The sequence below is a fragment of the Sinohyriopsis cumingii genome, chromosome 16 (assembly GCF_028554795.1).
Source record: "Sinohyriopsis cumingii isolate HCF-2022 chromosome 16, ASM2855479v2, whole genome shotgun sequence".
NCBI lineage: Eukaryota > Metazoa > Mollusca > Bivalvia > Unionida > Unionidae > Sinohyriopsis > Sinohyriopsis cumingii.
This window is the reverse complement of record NC_142976.1, coordinates 74,225,864-74,249,696: the sequence shown is the minus strand read 5'-3', so window position 1 is coordinate 74,249,696 and position 23,833 is coordinate 74,225,864. Positions and strand designations below refer to the sequence as shown.

Genomic DNA, 23,833 nt, shown 5'->3' with positions numbered 1-23,833 from the left:
GGACCGACACGAGCCTATGGATACGTAGAATTTACGTGGAGAGGCAAGGATGCCTGAAAAGAGTTTTAGTTTATGGACCTACCATTCGACGAAGCCTAAGAAGAAGAAGAAGATGTTGCAGATGCCCTTTATGTTAAGGGCATATTAACATAAACCCAAAGGCCCTTTTCAGGGCCAGCCATATTTCTCGAAAAGAGATAGCCTTTTGAATTGCCTACCCCTTTTTTAAAAAAAATTTTTTTTAAAATTTAAAAAAATCCCATGTTAAATTCCCCTTGTCCGTAGAGTGACCCACGATTTATTCCCATGTTAAATTCCCCTTGTCCGTAGAGTGACCCACGATTTATTCCCATGTTAAATTCCCCTTGTCCGTAGATTGACCCACGATTTTTCGCCATGTTAAATTTCCATTGTCCGTAGAGTGACCCAGGGGTCCCTGTAATGCTAATTCCCATTGTCCGTAGGGTGACCCCATTCACTACTGTTGTGTTATGGCAAAAACTGACATAGCTAGTGCCTTCAGAATTGTTCCACTCTGCCCGACTCAGTATCATATGTTTGGCTTCTCTTGGAATGACCTATATTATTATGACAAGTGCCTTCCCATGGGCTGTAGCTCCAGTTGTAAAATCTTTGAATATTTAAGCACTGCATTACAATGGGTGGCAGGACACAAATTGGGCATTGGTCACATGGTACATGTTTTAGATGACTTTCTTCTGTTGGAATCAAACTATCACACCTGTAAGGAGAAATCAGACCAATTCTTAATTCTTTGTGCAGATATTGGGGTTCCCATGTCTGAGGAAAAAACATTTCTTCCCAGTACAACATTGACCTTTTTGGGCTATGAACTAGATACAATCAAGATGGAGGTAAGACTTCCCATAAATAAACTCCAGAACTGCTACAGTCTGATAACACTCTGCCTACAAAAAACAAAAATGACGCGCCATAATCTCCAATCCATAATTGGTGCACTCAATTTCGCATGTACAGTTGTCCTGCCAGGCAGAGCTTTCTTGAGAAGGTTGATTGATCTGACAGTGGGTGTGTCAAAACCACATCACTTCATACGCCTTACGAGGGATGTTCGGGCTGATCTGCAGCTGTGGTACACATTCCTAACAGAATTTAATGGTAAATCTTTATTCCTCCCTGATCGCTGGCTGGACTCTGATGCCATTCATTTGCACACTGATGCATCAAACACAGTTGGCTATGGCGGTGTACTAGGCAGCAAATGGTTCTATGGCACGTGGAATAAAGAATGACGTGCGCTAGATATCACAGTCCTTGAGCTATATCCAATTGTTCTAGCCATAAAAATTTGGGCCCCTCAACTTGCAAACAATTGCATTTACTTTCACACTGACAACAAGGCATTGGTTGATATTGTAAATAAGTAAACCTCAAAAAACCCTTCCATTATGTACCTTGTTAGAGACCTGGTCCTTGCATGCCTCATATACAACATACTATTTCAAACCTGTCACATCCCGGGAAAGAAAAATGTTCTGGCTGATGCTCTTTCTCGATTGCAGGTGCACAGATTCCGGACCTTGGCTTCACATGCGGACCCAGAACCAGTGTCAATACCGGCACTTCCCAACTTGATTCACTAACAAACACACTTGATACGCTACTGGATAGTACATTGACACGAATGTCAAAAGCAGCCTACCGACGCAGCTGGAACTTATATCGAGCTTTCACTGCAGAATATACCTTGGAAACCTCAATCCCAGTCTCTCAGGCTAATTTGGCACTTTTCATCTCTTATCTGGTTAACAAGTACTATGCCTCAGCAACAATATCCTTATATGTACATGCCATTGGGTTTGTACACAAAATCAATAATTATGCAGACCCTACAAACTCTTTTCTAATACAGAAACTGCTGAAAGCATGCCACAGAAATAAAGTTTCTTGTGATGTGAGATTGCCAATTGATAAGTGTATGTTAGAAAAACTTATCCACGCTACAACTTGCACTATAACTTCTTGGTACAAACAGCTTCTATTTCGAGCTATGTTTTCCTTGGCAGTCCATGCCTTCCTGAGAATTGGGGAGATCACAGTGCAGTCCCTTAGCCTCCATAACCCTAATCTGTTGCACATTGATCAGTTGGCTCTTGATCACCATTCCATCACTCTGATATTTAACACCTTCAAACACAGTCAGGGTCAGACGTTCACTTTAAAAATTAAAAAAAAAAACAATAATACTGCAGTGTGTCCGGTCTCAAATCTCCAGCGATACATCCAAAAGCGAGTTACTGGTCCAGGCCCAATATTTATGTATCTTTTAAACACACCTATAACTCGGGCAGAATTCAATGCAAAGCTAAAACTCGCTCTGCAGTTCTGCAGATTTGATCCAAAATGCTTCAAGAGTCATAGCTTTAGAATCGGAGCAGCAACAACTGCTGCTGAGCAGGGCTTGTCCGATAGTCAGATTCGTCAATTAGGGCGATGGAAATCAGATGCTTTCAAACGATATATTAGATGTTCTGAACGTCACTCCAACCTCTAATTTCTTTTGGGGTTTCAGTTAAGTTTGCACACAAAGTTCATTTCGAGTCAAACCAGTTTATTCCGGATCAAACTAGTTATTCCGGAATTTGGATTAAACCGGTTTATTCAGGATCAAATCGGTTTATTTCGGATCGGGCCAGCTTATTCCGGATTGACAAGACGCAAGATGCAATATAGATTAATGTCCCATTATGACAACAGGGGCGCCGTGATAACCTAATGAAAATAATGACGTGTATCGGGTATAATGCACATTTAATCATGGATGACTAAACTACAGATCCGATCTGCAGTGTCTCGACAGGAACGTATTATTTTTAAACAATCAGACAGTATAATTGCCTCTATCTTCTAGAGAGTTTTTTATTTTTATTTATTTCAATGATTGTTTTTTTTTCTACATTTGAAGCATTGAGAAGAAACCACTTGCCGTGCACCAGTAGTTCCAGCATAATCTCCGGTTGTGTAAGTTCAACGCTCTCCCCATTCCTTGAACTTATAAATCTCTCTCTCTCTCTCTCTCTCTCTCTCTCTCGAGATACGGCACCTTAACCAATGCTTTGTTGGTGGATAAATAAATAAATAAATAAATAAATAAACAAGTTTTAAAGAAAGTTTATGCCATTATGCCAGCATAGTAGGACTGAATATGCTAGAACGATAAATATTAAATAAGAGTGCTCTCGATGGGTTGATGGGTAAATGGACGGATATTGCGTTGTAGGGTAAGATAACCAATGTTTGTTGGTGGAATGGGGTTCAGTAGGTATGTCTTCCATGCTTAGAATCTGCAATACATGTTGCACCCAGGACAGTTCTTCCTCTTCAGTGATCAATCTAACAGCTCCATCTGTTGTCATAATGGATCATTACGACAACAGATGGCGTTGATTACAATATTGCAACTTGCATTATGCTATCATTTTATTTGTGAACTTTCACTCTTGCATTGCATTATGTTAACGTCTGAGTTGTAACTTTGGGCTAAATTGTAACTTCTACAGTATTATGCATTTTTACCGTTATGGTGATTAATATGTATTTAAATAAACTGTCAGAATGCAGCGAGTAGACTTAGAAATGGAATAATACAGTGTAGAATGTTGATGTGTGTGATATTGAAAATAAGTACTTGAAATTTTAAGATATAAAATGGCAGTATTCCAGTATCACGCATATCAAATTTAGAAAGAAATATTGACAGATGTAAAGATGCAGTCTCGAACATAATCTTACACACATTAAAAATGAAAAAATAGAATGCAGAAAAGAGATATGCAGCATGTACTAATAGAATATGCATGCATAGAATTATGACGGAAACCTCCCTCATTACAACATGTTTAACAGTACATGTCCTTGATGGGTTTCAACGTTGGATTCTACGGTGTGTCGAATGGGCCATGTACAGGGACTGAGTTGTAACACTTATTTGTACAAATCCGGGGCGGACGCTATAATCACGTCTATAAAGAGGTTCTTATTTGTAGCATTTTCTAATCGCAGTTTCGTGTTGTCCTGGATTTACCTATGTGAATGTCCTTTTATATTTTCCATTCTCTTCCTCCAGTTGTAGCCTTGTATTTCTTTTAAGATACCGTTAGCTATTGTTTAAACATTGATTTTTGTCCGTTAACATGCATAACAAATAGAGTATGTTTACCTAACATAGTAATCTGTTAGACGAACTCTTGGGAATTTTTTAGTTTTTCATTTTTTTTAAAAAAGTTAGTAGATGAAACCTGGATTGCGAGTAATCCCCTTCCCTGTGGGTACTGCATACAATGTGTAAAATATCTAAAATCATTTTGTGTTCACTTCACCAATTGTCCTCCAAGTCTGGTGTTTAATTCCATTTGTTAGTTCTGAGTTTTTGTGTTATTCTATAGTTGGTGCAAAACCATTATACTGCTTCAGAAATGTTTTATTTTTTGTTTTTGTGTGTTTGCCCGAAAATATACGACGTCATAGCGCTTAAGTTATAAACTACTAGTACTTATAAAGCTCATTCTATTTGTTGCTGCTTCTGGAAATGTTACTGAACTAGTCTAGTTTGTTTTGCAAACATGAAGTTTCTCTGCTGTCGCCATTTTATTCCTTTAATATTCAAGAAATTTTGTCATCTGTTTTTACATGTCTGCTAGCCGCAGGTATTCGCATTATATCTTGTAGTCAGTTCTGTTATTGTATTTTTTATTTTGTAAAACCAAGTTATAGTCCATCCACGCTAGCCAAGGTTTGGTATGTTGATCTGTAGATAGGTTACCACATCGGAGCAGTAGCTAGCGAAGATGGGTTATAGTCCGGTCTTTAGTGCAAGTATAGTACTTTTATTTCGTAGAATTAGCTGGAAGTTCTGTTAAATGGATATGTTATTTGTAAGATTACCATTTTCCTTTTTGTTTTTTTTAAAAGTTCTATTGCATGACTAGTTTAGTTGCAACATTATCATTTTTGTAACACTACCTTTGTCCGTAAGATGTAGTTTTTGCAGTCTTTGTTTAAAGCACACATAAAGTATTTGTTTATTTTACACAGTGCATGATTGGTTCTAATCTTTATCTAATTCAATCTCATCCATAGTGAAGTTACCATTCATATAGATTTTTAGTTGAAATAATTTATTGCCAAAATGGCAAGAGGATTCGAAATAAATTATGCAGCTTCATTAATGTAATATCCTACTTGTAGGTTTAGTCGTACATAAAGCTATATTAAACTATGAGAGAGAGAGAGAGTGAGAGAGTTTGTCATGGACTTAAAAACTAGAATTAAACGTGTAAAGAGCAATACAGATAAATTAAAGTATACCAGAGATTTGACGACATTATAAAATTGTTATTCTGTTTGTTTTTAAAAAACAATTTTACATTCTCTTTAACTATTTTGTTCTGTACTATATTTAATTTTTAAAAATTAGCATATTTAAGTGAGTATTGATATTAAGATACACAAACGTTGATCTCATGTATTATAATCTACACTAAAAAATGAAATCATTCAAACATGAAGATTCAGCAGTCAAGTTTGCTCTAAATAAATCGTAATTGCGCACGCTGTGCGCATGTCTTAATCTGGCTAATAAAGTACCTCAATTTACATTCTGCACATGTTGTTTGCTTTGTGTTTTGCATAAGCTATCCAAACATGGTATATACAACATTCGTCCTATAATCTATTTGTACTTAGGTGGATATTATGCATAGAAATAACCTCATATGTAGGAAACCACATACATTTGATTGGTTTCATGGTTTGCCTCCAGTGGAGTACACCACATACGTTGCAACAGAAAAGTGGGTGTTTCCAACTGTGACTTTTCTTCTGCCACAATATGGTTCACATTAAAAAAAGCAGTTCTGAATATAATTCTCAATAGCAGCAAATTACATTTGAGCTTCCTTTATAAAATGGAATAAAAGCAATTCATCTTCCGATTTAAACTGTATGTCTTGCATGTAATACTTTAATATTTCCATATTTCATAGTGTAAGCATACCCAACTTTTTCATGCTATTTTGGATTATAACTTTTTTAAAGAAAATTAATATATTTTTTGACACAATGAAAATGTGGGCTTCTTTCTCTTTGTTAGAAAAGACATTTTAATGATGCCGATGAAGTTACACAAACTGTTCAAGTAACGTTAGATCATTGTTGCAGTCTGTAAAAAAATCATTAGAGCTAATGTTATATTTTACAATCCCAAACAATGGAACATTATATAGATGATGTTTACATTGATGAGACAAATCAATAATGAGGTATGTACCACATAAACTAAATTGGGCAAATTCAACCCATAAACATAGACCATAGTTGTTTTCCCAATATTATTGATCAAACACAGTAATTACAAATTAATATGTGAGAAAGGTCTAAACAAGTTCACACATATCAAACTTTGTCAAGCTGCATCATACATCTGACTGGTCCGCAAATGATGTTCGGACGAACAAGCCATATGGAGGAAGCAGAAAGAACAACCAAAGAGAGTCCAGTCTGATCATTTACATTAGTAGTGAATGGGGATACCCTAGCGACAATGGGACTTTAATGTTAAAATAGGGGGGTTGTGCCCTGGCGACAATGGAAAATTTAACATTAGAGAAAAAAGTTTGTACCCTGGCGACAAGGGGAATTTAACATGGGGAATAAATCGTGGGACTGTTGAGCGCCAAGGGGAATTGAACATGGGAATTAGAGTTTGGGACTGTTGAGTGACAAGGGAAAATGGAACAGGGTCGGGACCCTATTTTAAAAAAAATAAAAAAAATAAAAAAGGGGTAGGCAATTGAAAGTCTATCTCTTTTCGAGAGATTGGAGTGGCCCTGAAAAGGGCCTTTGGTTTTCTTCTTCTTCTAATTTCTTCTATTTCTCCACCAGCTTCTTATTTTCTGTCCTACACTTTTTCTCTTCTTTTCTTCCTCCTTTTTCTTCTTTTTCTCTTCTTTCTGCTTCTCCTCCTCTTCTTTCTTCCTCTTCTCATTTTCTTCTTCTATTTCAATTATATCGTTCGATTCTCTCATCCTTATCCTTTCCTCTTCATCCTCCTTCTCCTCCTTTATTTCTTTCATCAGAGCACTGATCATGTCCTTTACTTTTCTTAAATTGTTGATCTCCATCTTCACTCGATGGGGACTATAAGAATAGTGATCCTCGTTTAGCCTAACTAACATTTGCTCCATCATACCCAAATTGTCCAGGACATCTTGCAATGTTTTCATTTTATCAAGTTGGTTTGAAGCCATCTTCTTTTTTATTCTCTGTAGAATGGTTTGAACGACGAATACTGTGGGTTCTTATACGAAAAGCGCGGACGTGATGGAAAACATCCCCCTAAAGTCCAATAGTTATATTACCTAGATCATCACTTAAAACGTGCGGACGTGAAGGAAAACATCCCCTACTTTTCTCATTTCATATGATCTACTATCCACATACCTGAAGCAACAATAAACAAACCCAAAATCTACTATCCACACACGCAAAGCATTAAAATCAAACCCCAAATTTACTATCCACACAAACATACGTGATCACTTACAAAGCCCAATAATCTACTATCCACACAAACGTACGTCAGCTCTTACAAACACATACGCTCACACCACATAAGAGTCAGTGTTTATATTCACACTACTCTACATACACACATTGGCAAATGGATTACTATTTCTTTTCTAGAGATTGGGGTAGCCCTGAAAAGGGCTGTTTGTTTTTGAACTCCAGTGACACCTGGTTAATGATGGCACCTTCCAGGCCTGGCACCACACACACATCTTCTTCCCCAGTCTCCTTTTACTTTTTTTCTTGAGAGCGCAGAGGGAGGATGATTGGCTTCAGCACCCCAATCCTCTGTCTCTGGTATCTTGTAAGCCATCCTCTCTCCTATTTTCTTTTCATCCTCTTCCCTCTGTCTTCTCTCCTCCTCTTCCTTCTTTATTCTTCCCTCTTCTACTATGGCCTCCGCTGCCAGTTCATTTAACAGGCGCCTGACATATTCCAGATGTATCTGGAGTTCAAGAAGTTTTCTTATTCTGGTATTCATTGTCTTGTTAACGAATGAACAGGGTAGCTAGACTGCCAAGCGAGTTTCAATTTATACTAAAAGCGCGGACGTGATGGAAAACATCCCCCTAAAACAAAATTGATATTATCTAGATCATGACCAAACAACGCGCAGACCTAAAAGAAACACTCACTCACTTTTTTATACTACCCATTACTATTCTAAAAAAATTATTAAACCAATAATATACTATCCACATACGCAAAGCAATCAAATCAAACCCCAAATCTACTCTCCCCACACGTCAAACAGCAAAAAAAAACATGATCTTAATCTACTATCCACACAAACGTACGTGAGCACTTACAAACACACAATCATATACACACAAACACATACACTCACACTATAAAAAAGAGTCAGTGTTTATATTCACACTACTCTACATACACACATTGGCAAATGGATTACTATTTCTTTTCTAGAGTATTGGGTAGCCCTGAAAAGGGCTGGGTTTTTTTTGTTTGCTATGGCAATCTTTTAGTTTCTAAGAATGCGACGTCCTCTGACGATAGACTTTCTGATGATAGGTCTGCTTCTTCGGAAAGAGAAGAAGAACTCTTTGGTGTCGATACGACAGTCGACAAAGCCTCTGTCAGGTTCAGGTTTGTGTTGCTGCTGTTGTTGCTGCTCTCTCTGCTGTTTCTGAAGTCTGTACTTCTCTGTCCATTCTTCTTTCTCCCTGTTCACTTCTTCTCTGAAGAGCTCTTCTATCAGGTCTTCAGTGACTTTTAACATTCTCACATTCTCTGTCTCTTCAGGCTTCCGTATCAGACTGTGTCTGACCCTATGCAAATTCACGTAGGCTTCCTTTAGCTTAGCTAGTATGGAGCACATCTTCGTAGGAGGATGAGTCAGCAATGGATGGTTAGACTGGAAACTACCCCGGTTTTTAAAGTCAAAGCGCGGACGTGAAGGAAAACATCCCTTCACGGTTTTCGAGCCGGAACGTTCAATGAGTGTCATGAGAGGGATAGTAAGAAGTCAAAGAGCATGAATCAAGATTTCTATAGTCAAACAAACCACAAAGGCATTTTTTCTTCAAAACACAGCATTTTTTATTCAAAATCACTTAACACTAACAAACAACTATAACATTTTTAACAATATAACATCAAACATTTTTTTCAAATCACAAACATTTTTTTCCAACTAACACATTATTTTGGACAGGGCTGACAACGTTGTGAATGAAATTGTGATTTCCACTGTTGGAAGTCATTAGGCCATTGATGGGCACTACGTTTCCTAGCTTGAGACAAAAGATAAGCATAATGGTCACAAAACCATTGATTTACTTTCACATCGTTTCTAGAAGAAGAACGAGGATCGAAATGAGTCACTCAATGTTCTAAAGAATAGCCCAGGCTGCGATGATGCAGAAAATACACACAATATTGTTCACACACCAAGGAATCTTTGCCTTGTAATTTCACATTAACGAATCTGGTGGTCTGAGCATTTCTTCTCATAAAGTCAATGATATCGTCTTCCAAAGGAGGCAATCCATACGAATCGAAATATTCCACACATCCTTCTTGAGGAAAGTAGACGGCTACCCAGTGGGTTCCTGGGAGATGACTGTCGTCCATGTTGATCACATAAGCTTGATGGTCTAGAGGTTTGCGATGAGGGAGTTCATCTTTAGCACAGACGACAGGATTCCAAGAAGCCGTGTACGAGCTGTGGTTCAAAAGGTAATAAAGTTCCCAGGTATCCATTGATTTGTGTGGTTTTCTTCTTCACAGGTAACAATAAGTGATCAATTCGATCCTGACATTTTGCTTGAAAATGTCTGACAAGTAAAAGGCGTTTAGCTTCGTCTCCCCACTCTGATTGAAGACAGCTTCGATACGATGAATCTCTTGAGTGGTGAATGGTGGACAAGAATGTTCACGCAAGTCTTTATACCACTGATGTAACACGACTTCGTCCGAGATGAGACTCCAAGCTTCGCCCAGATACTCGTCCAATTTTTCTTCTTGACTCAGCATCAGGCATTTATCGTGTTGAATTTGACTGGGATGATCGTTTTGACATCCATAGCAATCTTTCTTGATCAATTCCGTCATTTTTTCGACCAAGTGTTTCGCAAAACAGGAGACTAACTGGACTTCTTGTTCTGGCCATCTCGACTTCATCATGATAACTTCTTCTTCCACGGTCTCCTCACATTCCATCTCTAAAGTTTCTCCACTTTGTAAAGAGGGATAACAGTCTTCCATGGCTTCTAATAGTCTAGAATGACTTCTCTCAAACTGTTGATTTCTATGATATTGTCAAATTCTGCATACAGGAGGACGTTCACTGTGTGATCTGGAGGTGGATTTGCAAACTGAAGTTCCACACGAATCTGACCCGATTTTATAGGGTGGAAATGTCCCTCGTCGCTGCCTTGGTCTGGAGTGAAATCAAAACCCCACAAAGCATAGCCTCCTGCATAATCGTCGTACGAAATACCGTTTCAGGTGTTGGTTCCTAACTGTCCCGTGGCTTCGTACAGGGACAAGTACGATCTCAAATAATTCTTCGCGACACCAAAGTTGAGCTCAAAGGGTCGGGTACACAAGGTCTTGCCGTCGCGACTGACTTCGATCTTGGACACATTGTAATGTTGAAACTCAAAAGGATTTTGATCGTGGGTTCCATTGAAGGCTGAATTCCTGACGATACCAACAATCAAACGCTTGGGTAACTGTCCTTGGAACAGATGATCTTCGATCATAGATCGCTGTCCAGCGGGAATGGTGAACGTTTTCACTTCTACGCGTCGTATCGGATACTTGGCGGTCGTTCTGCTCAACGTCTGACTGACGTCGTTTCCCACTTTAGGTAACACTTCCACACGACGCACGTAAAGTCGGGCTTCTTGAATGATAGTTTTGTATTCATTGGCATGGGCCATCAAATGGAAAGCAGCACTGTTACGATTCAGTCTCAGACGGATATCTACCCCGTTCAGCAAATACTTCTCTTGTAACCACATGTCCAAATGCAAACGATCCATCAGTTCTAAACTTCGCCCTTGCAGAATTTTCTTACGACGGTCGTTAAATCCCACACTGTGAGAATTATCATCTTCTGTCAGGACTGTGTCGCTAAACGTGGCTACACCTGCCGTGTCAGGTTTCCATACCACGCAAGCATCCAGATGAGTATTCTTGGCTTCTTTTCCGTACGTCAAGAGATTTTCCAGGTAGGTACGATATGGGTAAGTATCCATGCTGCTGCTGACCAGTTTGTTATTCAAGTACAAGTCCACTTCGCTGAACAAGGAATGCATGAAATTGTTGACAGGAGCTACTCTAGCATCGCCTCCTGGATTGGTATTGTCCGTTTTGATCACTTTCACTTTCAAGTACAGGTTATTGCTATTCACATCGATGTAATCTTCGGGCTGTCCTTTGATTTCAAACTCGATGGGAGCGGAATCCGTCAAAGAGGAGACGGGGTGAAATTCCACCCATTGGGATTCTTGCATGGTCATCATGGTGGGGGGCATGGCAAACAGATCCAGTTCCGACTTAGAACAAGCGCAAGACTCTCGGTGCATCATTTTTTTCTCTTTCTCAATAATCGAAAACGTCTAAGTCTCGAACGGTTCTTCTTTTCTTTGCCTTTCTAGCTTTAGACGTGTGAAGTCTGGTGAAAGGGTGTTTTCTTCGTCGTCTCTTTCTGCCTTGTCCTTGCTGAATGCCTGACTCGGTAGCGTGCAGGGCATTTATAGGTGTATCTCGTCTACCCAAAAGGTCTTTGCCCGTTTGCAGCAAGACATTTTTGCCTGCCCTCATGAAGGCTTCTTTAGGATTTTGTTTGTCGATGATGACATTTTGGACAAATTCTTTGCCTTGTGTCAGTGCCGCATCTTTCAAGGCGTGCAATCCGCGTGTCACCATCGGTTTCAACACCGGGGCCACCGAACGAAAGGCCGATTTCAGCATATCTCCTAAACCGTGTCCTCGCTGTCGAGCAACCCCTCGGTACACTGGATACATGACTGACGAGTCGTGAGAGAACCGTTTTCGAAAATGGAGTTTCACCGTGACTTTTCCTTTGGTGAATGGAATATTTTGTCCCAGATCTCCTTTTATAGCAATGTTGACCGTGTCCAAATAAGACTTGCTGACCGGCAAATAGTGAGGATGTACAAATTCGCGGTGAACGTGGTAAGTGTTTCCACCTTCCTCGTCAGTGACCGTGGCAGAATCCACTTTGAAAGGAATGACACGCAGTAAAGGCACAGAGGTGTGTCCCACCACGTTGTGCTCCACTACATCGGAGTACACAAACATCAAATTCAGTCCTTGGTTCAGTTCTACCGGGGCACGAAATAACTTGCTAAAAGACTCGTTGTCGTAAATGATTGGTAATTCGTTTTTCTTGAGGATGACCATTCTCATGTCCATGTCTCCGCCCAACATGTCAAACAATTCAGGACAAAATAAAATGGACACGATTTTACTCCCGTCAAATTTCATCAAGAAGCGACGAGCTGTTTTGTGGTATTCCATGGTGACACTTTTTTTGACACTTTCCAAAGCTTTCAGAAACACGACATTAAACCTGGAGGCTATGGTGCTCACCAAATGTTGACCACTAAAATAATAGCCTGGGGGAACGAACAAGTGATAGGTGGTGTACTTTTGATTTTGTATGCCAGGGGTTTTGATGTTATATTTGCCATGGGTATCCAAATACAGTTGCATTTGCTCGTCATGAACTTCCACATCAAAAGAATTTTGATTGGGAAGGACATTGAGGACTTGTGTCGAGTGAATGATTTCTACTAAAACCACTTCCCAATGTACTTCGTGATCTAATGGGATGGTCTGAGGTAATTTGGCCGTGTAACAGCACAACGTGTTCTTGGGAAACACCTCCATGGAACTGTCACTGGGTAAGGTTAAGTAAAATTGGTTTTCGTGACTCATAATTCCAGAGTTCTGTGGCTCTCCGAGGGGTTACTAGACGTCAGAGGCGTGTCTCCGCCCAAAATATTGTTGTTGTTGTTATTGGAGTGGTGACTGACACTGGCACTGGACACAAGGTTCCCGTTGTTCCCGTTGGAAGAGAATTTCAGGGAGCGATTGGGAAGCAGGTAACCGATGCAACTGCTCAATAAAATGGTCCACAATTGTTTGTCTCCTTGTTGCAAACTCAAATTGGCAATGGCTGCACCGATGACACAATACACCACGAAGATTTGGCAGAAAAAGACGATTTGCGTTTTAGGCACACGTTCTCCACACCACACCCACAAGGGTTGTTTCTGTAAATCTTGCAGAGAAGAACTGGGTGAAGGAGTGATCGACGTAGCTGCGTCTGTGTGAAAGGGCATGATGGTCACTTCTTTTTATAGTCGATGACTTGCGAAGCGTCGATCCAAGAATCAAAACTGGGTGGATATCCTTTCCAACGTACTTTGATTTCTTTGACACGTCGTTTACCCACTTTACGGGTTCTGCGTTCGAGAATGCTTTCGATGTCGTACACGTCGTCTTCTTTTTTGGTGACACGTTGTAACTCGGGTAAGTAAAACGTTCCTTTGAGCACTTCTCCGTTCATGTCTTCCAATTTATAGACGGCAGGATGACGGCCATGCACTCGTCCAGTGACACGAAACAATTCGGTCGTCCAGTTAGGTAAGTAACCTTTGTCGAAAGTGCGTTTGGTTTTGCCAATGCGTACCCAATCTCCTACGGTCAACACTCCACTTTTCTTGGGGGCAGCCCTCGTCGGGGACGTACCAAACAGGCGCTCAAACACCAGCACTTCGTTCTCGGGAGTCACTTCTTGCGGGGCACGTCCGATGCTTCGATGGTAAGATTGGTTGTACGCTTGCACCAGGTGCGGTAAGATGTCGCTGTACTTCAGAGTGTGGTGATGCGTAAAATATTTCCACATACGTTCTTTCAAAGTGCGTTGAAAACGTTCCACGATGCTGGTTTTGGTTTCGGGATTCTCGGTGGTAAAAAAATGAATGTCACGTTTCTTTAATTCTTTTTGGAAAGCTTGGTTCAGAAATTCGGTGCCTTTGTCCATTTGCCATCGAAGAGGGTGACGACCACTTTGTTTCAACACTCGTTACAGGGCTCGCACTAACTCGCTGCTCGATTTGGAAGTCAAGGGTACGACCCAGGCAAATTTGGAAAAGACGTCGATGACACAAAACAAATATTTGTAGCCACGATTGTAGCTGGCCAAATGAGAGACATCGGCTAAATCGGCTTGCCATTGATGATTGATGCCTTCCACTTGGGTGCGACTTCTGGAAAACTTGCGTCGAATGGGTTTGTGTAAAGTGTAGGTAGCTTGTTCTTGTAACCATCGTTGCACTTGAGGTAAACGGAGACTTTTCAGTCGCATTTTGGCAGCACGATACAATTTTGGAACTCCTGTGTAACCTGCAGGATGCGAGGGATCGTAGTAAATGCTGGCTAACACTTTTTCCATTTTGTGTTTGTGTGTTAATAAGGCACCCACTCTTGGAAAATACTACTCTTTTTCTCTTGGGGTACTTTCTTGGATTGCAATGCTTTGCGTGTGCGACCAGCAGTAGGTGTCGCAGAGGAGGATGTCGGAACAGAGGATATCAGTTCTTGGTCATCATCTTTTTAATCCATTCAATTCTGGAGGTAGGTGGTGTTGTTAACTTGCGTACTTTTTCTGGTGGAGTTTGAAACCCTTCTTCTTCTTCTTTTTCTGTCTTGGTCACTGGTAGTGGTGGTGGTGGTACTGGTGATGGTGCTGGACTTTTCATCAAGGTCTTAAAGTCTTTCAGAGTGGGTAGAGCTGTTTCGTCTAAAGCTTTCTGGTGAAAGAGTTATAGTCGTTGCAAGAGTTGACCGTACTTTTGCGATTTTTCTGTTTCGGACAAATCTTGGCGATCCATCAAGGACTGCAATTCGTGTTGTAACTGGGACATTTCGCTCAAATAAGGATTGGGAGGTAAATGCGGGGTGCGTTGTTCTTGCCAACAATGGTATTCCATCCATCGTTTGTAAGGCACAAAGGCTAGTTTTCGTCCTTCCATGGGGTTGTCAAGGGTCGATTCTGAGATCTTGGGACTTCAGAGGGCCTTTTTATCTTGCTCCCATCAGTCCTCCCAACATGGTTCCCAAGATTCCTTTCAGCAATGGGCCTAACAAGAGGGGTAAAATGCCTCCACGTTGGACCAACATCTTCTTCTTTTGACAAAGGGGGATTTTCTTTTGAACCATTTGGCGAAGAACGTGACGATGTTTGCCTAAGCATTGTTTCTGGTGTTTGGACAAAGGGATCGTACCTTTCAAGACGTTCAAACAACATTCGCACACGGTATCGATGACCTCTTTGGAAGCTGATTGAATAAGTTTTTTTCGTAGGGGTGGAGAAGCTTTGGACAGGACAGATAACATGTCCCCATGTTTGACTAAACGTGGTGGCAGTCCTTTCCTTTTCTTTCCTAGGGGTTGTTTAGAGGAGGGATGTTTTCTGGAGGGTGACATCTTCAGGAGCACCAAAACACTGATACCCTACTTGGTCACACACCTTTTTTATACTGGAACGCGTCGCCACTGATTGTCTTTACGTCGTATCAACTTGAGGACAGGCATGACACGTCGTGCAGGGGTACGTAACGGACTAAATCGAGCCAGTTCTTGCTTGGACAAATCCAGTAAACTTTGTAACATGCCCGATCTTTCTTGGACTTTGATTTTGGGAGAAGGTACTTTGTGAGCAGCAGCCACTGCCACTAAATTGGAGGGTCCTGCCACTTGGGAAGTTCTTGGGGTCATCAACGGAGAAGTTCTTGGTGTGATCAACGTCTCCAAGTACTCTTCAGTTCTTGGTGTCATCAACGGAGAAGTGGATGAACTTGAGGCTGCCGGAGACGCAGTCACCGCCGTGGCAGGTCGTGGTTTGCGAGTGTAAGGTTGCGTCCTGGCCGAAGTGCCTCTCTTGCGACTAGTTTTCTTCTGTGGACTTTTCTTTTTCTGGGGACTTTTTCTCTGTTTCTTTTTCTGGGGGCTTCTTTTCTTTTTCCGGGGTGGTGTCTGGTAAGAGGAGGGTCCCGCCACTGGAGAAGTTCTCCTTGGGGACCTGGTCTTTTTCTTCTTCTTGGAGCTTCGTTTGACTTTTTTCTTGGGGAGAACTTTGGGGGCATTAGGATCCCATCTTAAGAGAGAGCGAGTGATGACCCCTCCTAGAGTACCGCTCCCTCCAGGTTTCAAAATGATTTGTGTTTTGGTTTGAGTGTCGATGCGGGGATCGGCTAGTTGGGTCAAAGCGACTTTGTTTCGATCGAAAAAGCGTTTGGTTTGATGAGGAATCTGAATGATCCCTTGTAGTAATTGACGTGCTGTCACCGTGAACCATCGTAAGACTTCTTTGAGACTAGCTTCTAAGACACGAGCTCGTGTTTGTGGATTTTTTTCTCGACTGATGCCATACAAGGCACGAATCAATTTGATGGGAAGATGCGACTGAAGGGACGTCATGTTCAAACTGTGTGAGACAGACGAAAAGTGTCTGAGGTTTTTATAGATTTTTTTGTGGAATGAAATTAAGTCGAGGACGGAGACGTGTACAGGACAGGCCCTCCGTCTTGGCACCAGTGGTGAAACAAGTGGGTACGAAATCGCAAATCATCGGGGGTCGTAGGTTTCAAATCGACGAGTAAATAGGCGTGTGGAGTTTGAGTGGCATCGTCGTACGCCTGAGTCAGCCAAGGCGTTCCTAACTGTTTGGCTAAGACTTGCACTTGCGATTTATCTCGAGGGCTTTTAAACAAGACCACGTAATGCGCATTGAGACTGATGGTGCGATGGGCTTTACTTTGTTGAAACAAATTTTGAGTGATGTAAACGACACTGGCATTACGATGATGCCCTTTGCGCGTGAACCACAGTTTAATTTCTTCTTCGTCTTCTCCTAACATGTCGTCGAAAATGACCAAATGGGTTTGACGGGAGTCAGAGACGATGCCGTCGTCTTCTTTAGGAATGCCTTCCACAAATACGATGGAATCGCCTTGACTTTCTCGCAAGAGGCTGTACGCCGATTGCCACTCTTTGTAACACCACACGATGCGCTGAGGTGGTCGATCGATCAAATGATGTTTATGTTCGATCAAGCGTTTGACGAATTCGGTTTTGCCTGAACCGCTAGGTCCGGCAATGAGCATGTCAAAGAGATGGCGAAGATACAAAGCCTCCCAACTGGCACGATCTAAGTGTTCGTCGATGACTTTGACAGTAGAGGAAGAGGGAGCAGAGACAGCAGAGGTAGCCATAGTGTTAGGAATGTCACTTGTGACACGAAAACAGACAAGACAAGAGTTTATATACTTTTTCAGGGCACGTTTATTGAATGTTTCAAATATGAACAACACGAAAGACAAAAATACATAAAAGCCAAATAGTTATGTACAGGAATAAAAAACACATCAAAACGATCAAAGTGGAATATAAACAAGTCTCTGTACAACATGTTTTGGGTAACCAAGATGTCCTAGGGACAGTGTGTAATGTTCTTACAGTCTCTACATGAGGTATTGTCACACAAGTGTCCTCCCGGAATGACCTCTCAGGAACGTCCATGACAGCCCTGTCCTGAAGCGAGTGGTTGTTCTCGGTGACGGGCTCTTCTGGCACTGTCACGAACACAGGTTGAAAAGTAACTTTTTTCCTTGAACAACTCTTGTGCATACTGGGCCACTTCTTGGGTCCAAGCCTCAACCCCCCCCCCTTTTTCCAGTCACGAACATCTGTCCAATGGAGGTGTAAGTCACAAGCTACACACACATCGTCATACACGTCTTCGGTAGCTAAAAGTTGAGGAATCTATTTTTCCTGTTGAAGTCGAGAAGTATCCAGAAGAAAACGCAAGGCTTTAAGCAAAAGGAGTCTTTCATGACCATTTAAGGCCATTGGGGTGGTAAGTACTGTTCGTAAAGAGTCCACAAGGAATCGGCTGGTAAACGAAATCCCAGAAAACAAGTCACTTAGACACACACCACTTGTCGACCCAAATTGAATGGATACAGTTCTTGTAAAAATTGATGGTAATGATCCACGGTTTGAATATGATCATTGAGTTCCTTCCACGGAATCTGTTCAATCACTTGTGACATAAGCCGTGGCATGGATTCCTGATTTTATAGTCTCTTTGTTTCGGAAGCAATAAAGGTACTTTCTAACTAGACATCTTCGTTCTCCAGTAGGGAATCTAAATGCTCCAAACTGTAACCTAAACTTCAGAGTTTGTCTAGATGTTTCGTCTTCCGCTAAGCAGATTCCACGTAAAATATGTTGGTAATCCTTTAACTCGTCTTCCTCAATACGTTGCTCTAGGTGAATCTCGAAGTAACCAAAATTACGAACATTTAGTTCATTCACTAACTGAAAGTGTTGAACAAGCTCTGACCACTGAAACAATTTCTGACGAATCAGTCCTCTTATACCATTCAGGTACCAGTGGTTAAAGATCTGGTGACGTAACGGATGCAACTGTTCTTTACGTTTGACTTGTATTTTGACCAACTCTCGGTAAATGCGTTCTCTCAACTCCACAGGCAAAGCACGAATGTTCTCTTGTAAAGTATCCTTGAATAGGTCAGTCCGTACAATTCACAATCTTCTCCTAGAGCAAAAGTAATCCACAAAGTGAGTAATTTCTGACCACTACCATTCAGGGTAACGTCCAAGAATGTCACTGAACTCTTTTGATGTAAACGGTCTAGAGTAATATAATAGGACGAATGCACACTTGACACAAAGAAATCTAACACACTGGTTGACTTTTTTCACTTTCCTCTTACGAATTTCTTGACACAAAAGTTCTACAGTTACCCATTGAGATTTCACTCTGGCAAACCCCTGCCAAACTTCCTTGTAAATCTTCTCTTGCAGTTCTTTAGGTAATGATTCAATATCGTTTTTGAAATGAAGTTTAAATACTGGTTTCGGTGATGTCCAACATTTGACTCCTAACCAATCTGGTTTCTTCTTCGTCAACGACATGGTAAGTTACTTCAATGTCTCGGTCCCACTAAGGGTAAGTAATGACAATTTGGTGACCATCGAGCATGTTCTACGTAGGCCGAATCTTGCGGTTCCCAGTGGTGAAGTGACACACCGCAACTGAAGCACTTGACTTTATCCCCTTCGCCCAAGTAGAACAATCCGGCTCTGGCTAATTCTTCGTGGGGTTGGTCCTCCCAGATACTTAGGCCATTTTCCTTTGAACGATTGAAGACGATTTTCAAAGTCGCAGTATTTCGACAAACGCACAGGAAACGAATATTCGTCTTTCACAGGTTCGTTTCGATGAGGGCTGGGTGACATGGACAGGAGTTTGCTCAGGGCTGGATGACATCCGTAGGGGGGTAGACGTGAAGGTGAACATCCACCTTTAAAATGAAATCCAGAAAAGTGTCCAAGAGGACGAGCGGCATCGCTTTCGCATCCCTCAGGTTTGGCACGCACAGCATCACTTTCTATGATAGGGGTAGTGAGAACAAAGTTCCCATCATGCTTTACGGCATCGCTAAGGTCACAGCGTACAGCATCGTTCCCATCGCAAGGCTCACAATCGCATTCCACTTCAGAAGTCCCACACTTGAAGTATACCTGTCTGAACTTGTTTTGTGTTTCTCTGAAAGTATTCATCTTGTTCGCTTGGTCTTGATAGTCACAATGAACTATCGATCTTGACCACACCCCCTTTTTATACTAGTCGCAATGCAGTCTCAAGCTTGTACATCGTTCCTTTTTTATGTCTTGTTTTGGAAGGTACCGTTTCTAAGGTACCGTCATCATTGTACCGTAATGTCATGGGTGGAAAGGGTATAGAAAGGTAAGGGCAGTGCGGAGACCATCGAGCATGTTCCAGAATAGCTGAATCTTTATAGATACATAGATCCATTCGTAACTTCAGTCCGCAAGAGAAACACTGTACATCGTATCCCAATCCTGACTCAGGTTCCAAGTAGACAAATCCTGTTCTAGCTAAAACATGCGAAGAAGGTAATCCTTTCCTATCCGTAGGCCATGCTTGAAACGTGTCCAATCGACGGGCACAATCACAATAGTCAGGCAAGAAAACCGGAAAATGGTAGGGTTTGAACTTGGAGTTCTTATCGGGTTTCTCACTCGATTCTTGCTGTGGCGAAGTCATCCTTCTGGTGGGTGGCTATCCTCTTACAACCAATGTTTTATACCAACATGTCCATACGGCAAAGTGAAGTGGTTGGGCAGTCGCACTCGCTTCTGGTACACGATTTGATAGACTTTTTCCAGGGGTCGACTGACGATGTAGTGAGTGGGTAAAGGTACAATCTTGTTGGGTTGATAGGTGGTCACTTTAAAGTGTTCATCTTCTCTAGACTGCAAAGCTTCTTTCAATACGCCAAAGTTCACCACTCGACTGGTACGATAATTCAGAGTCAATCCTTCCACTTTACACGTCGTGTGCACTTCTCCTTGTTTGTCCCGGTATTCGTAACCGTAATTTTTAGGACCACCACTGGCGAAACTTAGAATCTTGTCGTCGGGGTGCTCGTCTGTCCAGGCTCCTAAACGGTCTCCTTCGATGTCGGGGTGCTGTTGACTCGGGTGATCGATGTAAATGCAACTGTCCGTGTCAAAGTACAGGACACGTTCCCCTAACAGTTCTAAAGCGTCGTACAATTTTAAGCGAGCATGAGCTGTCACGTAAGCCGCAATGATGACATTTCCAAAGGGGTCGTCTTGTACAAAGTCCAGATCTTCTTCGTAATTCACTAAGATCAAATCCTCGCGAACGACGTCCACGTGTTTCATGAATTTGGTTTTGTCGTGAATCATCTGGAAGTAGAGGGAAGGTTCGGTCAAATATTCCGTCTTGGGTAAACACGGTCGTTGTGCCATTTTACCCCACAAGCAATTTAACATCACTTTGGCAAACGATCGCCTGCCTTCGTTTTTCTCGATGTGATCTAAAGGGATGCCTTCTTGTTCATAGTATTTCTCTTTGAATGTCTTTTGGTCTTCGGGAGTGTGACACCAGGACGGATAGCCGCTGGCTTATTGCTTCAGTTTCAAAAAGGCATCCACGTAGTCTGCGAAAATGCCTTTCTGCGTGGGGTCACCCTTGTGATATTGTTCTGTCTTGGGAAAGTGGCAAATTTCGTACACTTCTAACAGTTGGTATCCCATGTCCAGAGCTTTGAACAATTCTACGCTGACCCACGTCCCCGTCAAGGCTCGTTCTTCCTGGGTGTGATGACAAGGTTGGTCTTGGTTGCACGTTTCGGCACAAGTACGGCCCAAAGGAAACATCATTTTGCCTTGACAATGGTGAGGTAAGACGGGATGGTATAGGTTCGTGGGAGGCAAAACTTTGCACTTGATCAAGCCTTCGTATTGTCGAATGTTTTTCAGGTCGATGTGTTCCGTGAACAATTGCGGGTGCCCTACAGGAAAGCGACAATATTTGCACACGTAAGGATACAGCGAACACACGTACAAGTATTTGATTTCTTCTCCTTTCTCTTCGTCGGCTTGGTATAGCAAACAGGTGGCATTGGTCCTTCCTCCGTACAAACTATCCCTCGGGTTCAGCGGGTCCATGAACTGGTAACTTTCCACGAGGCGTTTAAATTCGGGATCAGTTTTCAAACGGTGATCGTATTCGTGTTCCCACATTTCCACCACTTGGTATCCTTCCTGTTCTAACTTTAGGCGTAGCTGACAAGTGGCCTGGTACAAGTCTTCCATGGTTCGTTGTAAAAACTGACTTTTAGTGCCACGGTCAGGGTAACAGACGGGACATCCGTGAAATAAGCAACCGCTAAACTCGTACAAGATCTTGGGGTTTTCTAAGTCTCAGCCATCGACCGAATGCGTTCTAATTGTCTTTTCACCCCCTCCGTTGCGGGCATGCTGAATCCATTTGTCTTCCTTGTCACACAAGTAATGTAACCAGCGTAGGGCTTTGACCGAGTATTGACGTTTGACATAGTTGATCGTTTGAGGACTGATGACAGCCACGGTGTTTTCAGGCATGAATCGTTGTCGGTACACTAAGGAACACGCTTTGGCAATGGTGCAAGCTTCTTTCAAAGGATCGACCCCTCCGTGTTCCATGAACAGTTCTCGAAATTTCCCACAGCAACGCCGTAAAATGTCCACGTCGGAACGACAATACTTTAGCATTTCTTCCTGAAAGTCAAAAGGGTTCGAGGCATGGGTCTGGTACCAAGCGTAGAAAGCGTCTCGTTGTTCGGTACGCATGTTGTCGGGGTCGTAATAGTGAGCCTCAGGCAAATGGGGTAGAACGGCGTTTTGATTGGCTTCCGTATTGAAAAAGTGTGGAAAGTACCCTTTAGCCATTTCTGTCATTCCAAACGTTTTAGGCATTCGACTCAAAGGCATGGCCAAGTAACTCATCGAATCTTTAAACTGTACTTGTCCCACTTGCATGAAAATGATTTTGGCTCCGTTCAAACTGACTTTAGGACGTTCGGTGCCATGTTCCGTATAGTATCTCAAAAGAAACTGTCCATCGTATCCGGAGAAATTGTGAGCCATCACCGTGGTATGACGATGACAATCTCCGTAACGTTCGATGTCCTCTTGGCTCCACGTCTTGTCGATGGGGTCTAAGACCCATCGGGCGAAATCGGCTAGCATGTTCGGTCCCCGAAAGATTTTTTCACGCCCTCCAGGAATCTTGCTGGAGTAAGGGCAATGACTCACGATAGGTTCTTTAATGCACTTTTCGCACGCTCGATGAGCCACGCAGAAATTAGGAATGTGAATGCCGGTGTCTTGCATGCATTCGAAATCGACAAAGATGAAATTGTCTTTCTTCTTGTGTCCATCCTCTTTCTCTGGTTGGGGTTGGTATTTTTGCACGTAGCATTGATGTTCCAAGTCCACGATGTGGTGACAAATGTGACATTTTTTCTTTCCTGAACATACGTGTGCCTTGGCACTATTGGCACGTATGCCTTGTCCACACGCGGGGCACAATCTCAGCAGTTGACAAGCGGATTTCTTCTGTGAACCTTGCGCCTTCAAATGTTGTTGGCAACAGGCAGGGCTGACAAACGTGCGCTGACAAGTTGAACAATGCACTGGTTCTTGCCCTTCGCTCAGACAGGGTGGAGAGGCCAAACATCTTGAGCATTTCGATCCACAATGCTTGTGTTGCTCTCGATTGTTATAGCCATAGTCACATTTCTCACAGTAATAACCGTATCCCAGGAATCCGGTGATACTGGTAATGGTATCGAAATGGTTATCGTGATGATAGACATGAATGTATTTTCCGTCTTTAAAGTCTTTCCCTCGAAACAACAGAGGCCCACGCATTTCTTGAGGGTGCACTTTCAAGGTGTAGCGTGGAGCTAAAATATTTTGCAATGTTTGCATCTCAGGAATGCCACAGGGTGTGTCTGTGGACAGGCCGGCTTGTTGCAACAGGAGTTCTGCTTCACTTCGTTGTTTGGCTCGGTCGGATCGTTGAATAGTTTTCCAGGTTCTTTTCCATTCTACCGTGTCGTTCTTGTTGGCATAGGTTCGTCCCACCACGATGGCACGGGCTAAACACATCTGGTCTTGAGGGTTGTGAATTCGGACGAGACTCTTTTTGGTACTGCGAAGGTCGTTCACCAATAAGACTTTTTTTGCGGCCAGTCCCTTGTGGAGGAGAGACGTGGGTCATGTCCAGTGTGGCTTTTCCATCTGTGATGTCAAA

General features: G+C 42.2%; 2 protein-coding genes across 2 annotated transcripts; both read left to right on the top strand.

Moving 5' to 3' along the window:
• Window positions 1-491: 491 nt before the first annotated feature.
• LOC149780793 (uncharacterized) lies at window positions 492-1,274 on the top strand. Its single transcript, XM_089936232.1, has one exon. It carries the CDS (start codon window positions 492-494, stop codon window positions 1,272-1,274), a length of 783 nt encoding a protein of 260 aa, XP_089792358.1.
• A 165-nt stretch (window positions 1,275-1,439) lies between these two features.
• On the top strand, window positions 1,440-2,536 carry LOC149780792 (uncharacterized). Its single transcript, XM_089936414.1, has one exon. The coding sequence runs from the start codon at window positions 1,667-1,669 to the stop codon at window positions 2,534-2,536; it is 870 nt and encodes a 289-aa protein (XP_089792540.1). The 5' UTR covers window positions 1,440-1,666.
• The last annotated feature ends 21,297 nt before the right edge of the window (window positions 2,537-23,833 follow it).